Source organism: Mus caroli, chromosome 18, assembly GCF_900094665.2.
Source record: "Mus caroli chromosome 18, CAROLI_EIJ_v1.1, whole genome shotgun sequence".
NCBI classification, from domain to species: Eukaryota; Metazoa; Chordata; class Mammalia; order Rodentia; family Muridae; genus Mus; species Mus caroli.
Window position 1 is genome coordinate 34,427,888 of NC_034587.1, and position 9,106 is coordinate 34,436,993.

General features: G+C 41.7%; 1 protein-coding gene across 12 annotated transcripts in view; it reads left to right on the forward strand.

Annotated features, from left to right (window-relative positions):
* Positions 1-8,243, forward strand: part of LOC110285079 (protocadherin alpha-4) — a 225,915-nt gene extending 217,672 nt beyond the window's left edge. For 7 of the 12 annotated variants that reach the window (XM_029472216.1, XM_029472214.1, XM_029472215.1 and 4 more), the window contains one exon: positions 5,525-7,735. In XM_029472216.1, the coding sequence (XP_029328076.1) occupies positions 5,525-5,835 (311 nt within the window). In that variant the 3' untranslated portion in view covers positions 5,836-7,735. Of the gene's footprint in view, positions 1-5,524 lie in introns of all 12 variants that reach the window. The other 5 variants (XM_029472218.1, XM_029472217.1, XM_029472210.1 and 2 more) reach the window with 3 other exon arrangements.
* The last annotated feature ends 863 nt before the right edge of the window (positions 8,244-9,106 follow it).

Genomic DNA, 9,106 nt, shown 5'->3' on the forward strand with positions numbered 1-9,106 from the left:
TAATTTTTAAGTTGTGAAGAAACTGGCCAGGACCAGAAAGAAAGAAAGAAAGAAAGAAAGAAAGAAAGAAAGAAAGAAAGAAAGAAAGAAAGAAAGAAAGAAAGAAAGAGAAAGAAAGGAAGGAAGAAAGAAAGCCAAACTTTTTTTTTCATAATTGTGATTCTACTTTTCTAAAACTTCTAAATCTTGAGTTGTCATCTGAATATATGGAATGGCTCTTCCTAAGGATCCAAACTCCTGTGGGTTTGATATTTCTTATATCCTCTTTCTAGGATCTTAGAAATCCACCTATTTGGATTTTGGGGGCAGTGGGTGTACTGGAGATTGGACTCAGGGCCTTGCCTTCTGCATCTTAAGCACACATGATTTACTATCACAAATCTATATTCCTAGCCCTTTACTACTTAAAAAACAAACAAACAAACAAACAAACAAAAAACGGTAGGCAGGGTCTCACTAGGTGGTCCAGGCTGACTTTGAACTCCAGCTCTTTGGATCTTGATTGACTGTGTCTTGGTCCCTGGGAGGAATGGGAGGGGCCTTGTGGGAACTCTAAGGAGGAGAGGAGGGATCTTTAAAAGGAGAGAGATTTCCTTGGTGGACCATTTGCTTGGACTGGCTTGCAGGTGGAGTTTGTTGTGTCTCCTCTTATCATGTTTAAGAGGAATCATATCCTTGGACCTTCCTGAAAGGTACAACATTTAGCAGGCAGAGCTAGCCAGGGCTCTGCAGTTCCCTTGCTCTGAGAAATCTGAGTAGGAAGGAGGCCAGGAATGGCTGTCTCATCAGATCCTTGAGCTGAGCTTTCGCTTCAGTGAGTCTCAATGCAGATGCTGCTGCTGCCCTCGGAGGTGTTTGCCTTACAAGAGGAGACCAGAATAGGTTATGCAGCACTGTGCCTGGGGAGTACTGGAGAACCCACACCTCTGCCTGCTCCACAGAAGCTGAACATGTGGACAGTGTACCTGAATAGCTCTCTGGCTGCCTCTTCAGAGTTTAGGCTGAGTCAGTTAGAAACCAAGACAGCCAGCAAAGGCTTGCTGAAATATAAAAGAGGTCAATTAGCTCCTGGCGTGCTGGCTGCCTGCGAAGCTTCCCTAGGCCAGTGCACAGGACCACTAGTGCCCTTTGCTGCCACAGAATGAAGCTGTCTCTGAGCTCTGGATCTCTGGGTGACTACAAGAGAGCCCTTATGTAGAGTCCTGGCTGTGGCCAGACAATGTTCTGTTCTGGGCTTTTGTAAGGGCAACTAAACTCCAGTGGTACCGAAACTTAGTAATGGACATCAATTCCAAGGCTTTTAAACAGTTTTAAAACATTTCTCCGGGCTGAGACTATAGCCCAGTGGCAGATTGTTTATGTAGTGTGTGTAAGGTCCTAGGTTTAATCCCCAGTTGCATTTTTTAAAGTTTTTATTTTTAAAGGCACAGTGACACCGGCCTGTAATCCCAGCTATAATGGAAACTCAGGAAGGAATGTAGACTCAAGGACAACCTAGGCTACAATAGTTTGAGGCCCAGCTAGGCAAGACCTTGTCTTCAACTAAAATAGGTAGATAATAATAGAGAAATGGATAGATAGATAAGATAAGATAGATTGAGACAGGTGGTGTGTATCAGCAGCAGACCACTTACTTAGCATGTGAAAGGCCTTGGGTTTCAAGCAAAAATGGAGACACCCCAACGCCCTTTTCTTTAGGGGGGGGTTCTTTCAAAGTCAGAGCCTGTGTCTGAAAATTAATCAGGTGGATTCTGGCTGAACTAAGCTGAAGATTGGATTATTTTATAGAAAAGAAATTAGTTTTAGCCTCAGAGCTGGAGTAAGTATCTCTTGCCCTATCCCTGGAATGCTGTAGCATTAACCCTACCAAGGGAATCCTGCTATGAGAAAAGGAGTTTAGGAAAGAAGGATGCTTCCTGTCCCCCCTTCCCTGCTTGCTCTTAACTCACAATTTATCCAGCTCTCCCAGTTCTAAGCACTGTCATATATATATATATGTATACACACACATACATACTAGGCACTGGTTATATTGGTGAACATATCTATGTCTATATATCTTGCCTCTGTAAACCTTGCAGAAGTAGCTTTTACTGGGTGAAGGGGGTACTGCTTGGCCCGAATGGTTATAGAATACATATCTGAAGAGACATTTAATCACACACTGGAATGGTGGAGTTCATAAGAGTGGAGGGAAGGGCTAGAGAGATGGATCAGTGGCTAAGAGTGGCAGCTGAGAGACTCAGTGTTCAGATCCCAGCAGTCAGCACACTCATAACCATCTCTAACTCTAGTTCCAGGGGGATTTGACAACCTCTTTTGGCTCCTTCCAGCTCCACACACATGCATGATACACAGATAGACATGCAGGCAAAACATGCATACACAGAAAATAATTTTCAATGAAATTCTTGAATAATGAAAAGGAGATCACTTGAGATGGTTCTGGCTTCTCTTCTAAAGTCACTGTTACATTTTATGATACGTCTGGAATCTTGGAGAAGCTTTGCACTGAAAACATCTTATTTTCCCAAGGCTTAGTGCAAACCTTACACCTTCAGAATCTACCTAACGTTTTCAAGATCTTGAGGCAAAACAACCGCATGGATGGAGAATAAAGACACCATATTACAGGTTATTCACAGCTCTTATAAACTATACCGAAAGAGTCTTTTTCCCCCTGTTGAGGCAGCAGACAGTTTCTGAATAATTTTAAGTGGAAAAGTGATCTCATCTGAGTTCTATTTTAAAGAATTTTACTTCCATTTTTAAAACTGGAGGACTTGAAAGAATAAGGATAATTTGGCTACAATGTGGGAGATTAGAGAGGGACCAAGAGGAAGCAGGAAAGAGGGGGTGGGGGTGGGGGTGGGGTGCTTTGGTTTATATAGATTATGATATCCTAAAAAGAAGAGACATGGGGGAGTCGGATGTACTTAGAAGGCATCAGTAATAAGTCTTGGCAATGCATCGTAGAGTGGACAATAAAGGAAAGCATAGCTTTTTGCACATCCTGGCTTGAACAGCAGGGACAGTGAGATGGTGTATGCTGAGACCAGAAAGAACTAGACAGGAATGGAAGGGAGGAATCAAAAGCTTGATTTTAGATTTTGTTTTTTCCAGTTTGCAATTTCTTGAAATTTGTAAGTAGAGACATCAAAGAGGCAGTTGGATATAGGAGATTGAAGCACAGAGGGATAGGAACTTTAAGTAAAAATCTGTATCTCATTAGTACATATTTATACATTTATATTTATTTGAGATAATTTAAGGATGTCCTTGAACTTGTTACATTGTCCAGGCTGTCTTTGAACTTTTCCATCCTTCTGATTGTGCCATTATGCTTGACTTTATTATTATATTTAGGTGGTCATTTATGCCCCCAAACAGGACTGAGACCCTAAAAAGAGAGGATAGAGATAAAATAGAGACGACAGTCACAGGCCAAATCCATCAAATGACATAGGTGAGGAGGGCCATGCAAAGCAAGCTGGTTTAAAGGAAGGAAGGTCAGGAGAGTGTTCTGTGCTGACCCGAGGACACATCCACAAAATATGGAAGAGGCAGCTGGGTGTGGTGGTGCACACCTTTAATACCAGCACTTGGGAGGCAGAGACAGGTGAATTTCTGAGTTCGAGGCCAGCCTGGTCTACAAAGTGAGTTCCAGGACAGCCAGGGCTACACAGAGAAACCCTGTCTCGGAAAAAAAAAATATGGAAGAGGAAGAAAATCTCTCTGACTCCTTTTTTGCTTTTCTAAAAGCAAAATATAGATTTGCAAAAACAAACGAAAAGTGCTTGTAAAGACACTAGGGAAAACTAAATATAACCACCAGAAAATAGCTAATGTTGGATTTGGCCTAGACTTGAGTCTATAGTAACAACGTGTGCTAACTAACCAGTTGCCATTTGCCATTTAAGTTGTTGTCCTTGAGGGAAAAAAAAAGTTTATTCTTTTGTCTTGTCACTTGTCTAAAAATTCACTACTCTTTATTGAAACCTATGAAATTCGATTTAGAGCCATCTATTGGGGAACTATCTAGTCCTTTGGTATTTCTATGTCTATATGGAATACATGCACTATCAAGCTTCTCTCTCTCTCTCTCTCTCTGTCTCTCTCTCTGTCTCTCTCTCTCTGTCTCTCTCTGTCTGTCTCTCTCTGTCTCTCTCTCTCTCTTTCATCTTAATCTGTCATGTCACAGAAGTATAGACCAATGCTAAGATTCCATGGATATATTACTCTCCTATGTAACTAAGAACTCATGAGTCATTGTTTCAAGAAGGAAGTGACAAGCGTTTCTGAGAGGTTTGATAGGATAGGAATGAAAGGCGACTATTGGTTTAGGAAATAATAATACAAACTTGGTGTGGACAATGTTCAAAGCAGTAGCACTCAGGGACGCCAAGGAAATGGTTGGAAGTAAGGCATGGAAATACCAGGTGTGAACAACCCTGAGATGCAGAGGAACAGAATCAAGTTATTTGACTGAACTTTCTGTGAGTCCCCCCAAAAGCAGAGCCGGGTGCCTAAACCCTCTCATGATGTCCAAAGGTTCCTGTGTCATGGCTCCTTGAGTCACCTTTCCATCCCTCTCTCTTCCCATCTTTGGCTTCTCTTCTAAGTCACTCTGACACTTCAGGGCACCTTCTGTGACTCCATAGTCATCTTCTGCAGGCTCAGAGCAAACGGAACTTTACATCTACAATCCCATATAACCGTCTCCAAAATATTAACAACTTTCTCCTCTGTAGTCCCACAGTGTTTTGCATGTGCCTTGGTGGCCTTGGTGTATAGACTGTGACCACTCTGGGGAAGGAAGCTTGCCTTGGGGATGAAATTGGAACACTTTATCCACACAAATAGATTTGGTTTACAGCAAGATTTCATCCTCTTCTACTTTGAAGTAATCTCTATACCCGATGTCTTCCCATTTCATCTCTGTTTTGTCCATAGAATTAAGGCAGACAGTTAATTCAAATGGTCCATTTATAGTTTGGGCAGAATTAAGAGGAAAAATAAGCAAAGTGGTGGAGGCACACACGTTTAATCCTAGCATCCAGGATGTAGATGGAGCTGTGAGTTCGAGGCTACCCTGGTCTACAGATCAAGTTCTAGGACAGTCATGACTACACACAGAAACCCTGTCGGGAAAAAAAAAACCCAAAGACCAAAAGAACAAAAAACTAAAAACAAACAAACAAACAAACAAACAAACAAACAAACAAGAGAGTAAAAATAAATTTGCACCTGGTCAATCAATCCACTGAAAGTAGCATTTCCTACTTTAAGCTTGGATATTTCCTGTCTTGTTCCCAGGTAAGTTTCCATAGCTGTGTTATTCAGGAAACTCTTCCCAGAGAGTCAAAACTGTGTTATTAGAAAACTAGATGTGTGGGCCCTGTGGTAAGAAAATCTGCCCTGTTGATTGTTTCCACACACTGGCAGTTTCTCCCCCTTGTTTATGAGTAAGGGAGGGCTTACTTTCACTGTTGTTGACAGTGTTGTTTGATGCTTTGTCTTTCAGAACCTGAGGCAGGAGAGGTGTCCCCTCCGGTGGGCGCTGGCGTCAACAGCAACAGCTGGACCTTTAAATACGGACCAGGCAACCCCAAACAGTCCGGTCCCGGTGAGTTGCCAGACAAATTCATTATCCCAGGATCTCCTGCAATCATCTCCATCCGGCAGGAGCCTGCTAACAACCAAATTGACAAAAGCGATTTTATAACCTTCGGCAAAAAGGAGGAGACCAAGAAAAAGAAGAAAAAGAAGAAGGGTAACAAGACCCAGGAGAAAAAAGAGAAAGGGAACAGCACGACGGACAACAGTGACCAGTGAGGCCACCAAATGGAAACAAGCCACTTAGCCAGTTTTTGTAATAATGGCAAATCTCTCCCATGTAGCAACTCTCCTGCTCCTTTCTCCTATGACATGAGCCCTCAGAAATCTGCAGAAAGTTCCCTGTGTCTGTCTTGATCGCATTTAACAGGTTTTGTCTGAAAAAGCTTTCCTAAGTCTGGTGTTAACTTTCTCTCTCTCCACTCTGGCTTGTTTTCAGAACCTAAAAAGCAGACCCAGGTTTCCTTTCTCCCCCGCCGCAAAGGAGAAGCTTCCCAGCCCCGCCAGTGAGAGTTGGACTCTCTGCCCTGTGCTTCAAGCATCCTGTCTTGATGATATTTGCAGGGCAGGCTGAAAGGTATCCAGGTTGAGCAGTTGGGTGTTTGTGGTCACTGGGTATGTGTGGCTACCAAGAGTGTTGGAGAGCCTGGTATTGGCTGGGATGGTCCAGATTAGACTAGTTAACACAAGGAGGGCTGGGAATCAAAGGCACATAAACACCGAGAGTCTTTCATCTGGAGGGGGAAAATGTGAAACTTACAAGGACCAGACTTTCTCATCTCTCAACTAGACATATGATGGCCATCCTCTAGCAGACAAAACCATCCCCACCGACAAAGCTTTAGGAGCCCCTCAAGTGTGCTGGCTATAACATCACTGTATTCAAAACCTGCATTATGCACATGAGCCAGCAGTTCAAGCGTTTAACAAGAGGGTCGGCCAGGGCAACAGAAGCAGATCTGATGTGTTTCCTGTACATGTCCTTGTGCTCACGCTATTAAAAATTCTTTTGCACACAATGTTTATGAAAAGGTCACATCCTTTTCCAACAACACATATGCAAAAGCAAAAGAAAAACCCAAGACCTCACTTTATGCTGTTTGTTGTTTGATAGATTTATTAAAAAGAAAAGAGAAAGTCTATAGCTATAAATCTTTAAAGAAATATGATGAATACAATCCCCCCTCCCAACCTTCCCTCAAAAGAGAATCCAGTCTACAGCCATTTGAAATGATCGTTGCTGCTACAGAAGTGCTTTAAGAGAATTGCCTGGAACATCTGTATTATCCCGGCCACCTGCCAATCACAGCTTTACTCTTTCAGGTCACTCTGGGGCTGCCTCTTGCATGTATTAATTACTAAATAGAAGGATCTTTCTCTCTTTTCTAAGAAAAATGATGTGCACTTTGATTACACAACCTTCTCTAACCCACGATATCAAGACCCAGAAACTGAAGAAAAATCTTGTTTTCTCATGCATACAGTGAGCAGACTTTTCATTCCTCTGGTTCTGTGGTTGTCTCGGTGTGGTAGCCTACACCTCCGCCTTGTTTAGCTTTCCTTTTCTAGAACACTCTGAATTGCTAACCTTACTAACACCTATGATGTTACCTGAATCAATCTCCCATATGTATGCTGTATGCTATTATAAGACTCCTGAGATATACTTACTCTGTGCTTGTGTATGTGAATGTTAATGCAACTATTACCTAGAGTGAACTTTAAGCTTTATTGTTGAATGTAAGCCCATTATATTTCCTTTTGTACACCTGTGGAAAAGTGGAATAGTGTTTTTTTAAAAACCATTGTTAATCAGCTTTTGTGTATGAAAGACACAGTAAAATTTCTTTCTTAAATCAAGATGCTGGTGATTCAAGGAATTTTATTTATGGTCAGCCAAGGGCTGTCTCTTGCCAAGACTCCTGCTGGCAAGGGAAAATGGATAAAGCTGGTTTTTTTTTTCCTAGTAAGAATTCTGGAATAAATACTGAAGAAAGTCCCTGAGGGTATGCAAGCACAAAATTGTACCAATCTGACCTCTTTGAATTTGCAGACTGCTTTGAAATGCTATCCGGAATATCAGCTTGTAGAAAGTAATAAAATTTACTGTTACCATAAATAAGACATTTTAAGTTTATTGTGCACAACTTAGATGTTTGCTTAATTATATTATCTATTTAAAAGCATATAAAAGAGGTAGGAGTCTGTTTTAAAAGGCATAAAAAATCTCAAAAAAAAAAAACCTGTCTTGTCTACTTTTAGCTTCATTCTCCCATATTTTGAAGGGTGTGTAACTTCAGCTCTGCAGGATTGCATGGGGTAAAACTCGTTGACAGCGCATGTGAACCATTGCTACATTGTAGGTTGTGATCATTTTGCCCCACTGAAGCCCATGTAACTGACCTTACGTGCCTTTTGAACTAGGAGAATCGGGCTATAATTTATTAATGATGATAACGATAATGTGTATGTACAGCACTTTTTAAACTTACGAAGTGCTTTCCAATTCGTGTTAGTTATTAGTTATTACAGCTGTAAGGATAAAACACGTCATGTGGATTCATTTTTAATTGGTGCTATTGGTATTTCCTCTGTTCTTGCTAATAAATGGAAATGGTGGTGTGAAAGCAATGGTGGTCATTTCTAAGTATAAGAGTAGGAGAACACGGGACACTGATGGTCATGACCCGTTACTGCTCAAGAGTCTGGCTGTCACCTGGATCTTGTTTGTCATGGAGGCAAACAAGGGTGGGATTACGAGTCACGCGTTACAGCCAGGGGAGTGATGACCACTTCCTGCTTTGCTATTTCAATCTGACAAGAACTACAGTAAATCGGTTTTTATCACTAGAGATCCCTTCCTCAGCCATCCTGTTTAACTATTTATTTAGCCCTTGTACCTCTCTACAATTAGCAAGCCAAGTAATCACACAAACACAGATACACCACAGATACACACTCCAGCACACATGCCCATACCACACCACCACATACTTCACACACATACACACACACCCCACACACACCCACACAATACACTCACACACACACCACACCACACATAACACACACATACCACACATACATATCCTACACACATATACTCACACACACACCTATAACACACCACAACATACTTCACACATATTACATATACTATAACACTTCACACACATACTTCACACATATTACATACATACACACACACACACACTACACACATACCCCCCACATATATCCTCCCACACATATACTCACACACACCTACAACACACCCCATACACACCACACATATACTTTACACACACACACTACACACATACACACCCCACATACACCCACACCCACTACACCCCCATCCTCCCCACACACCACCCCTACAAATGTACTTTTGTTGATGACATAGTACTTAACCTCCACCCTCCTGGATAGGTTCATTCCATGCTACTACATTTTCTGTTAACAAGTAGATAGATTATTCTTTTGAAGC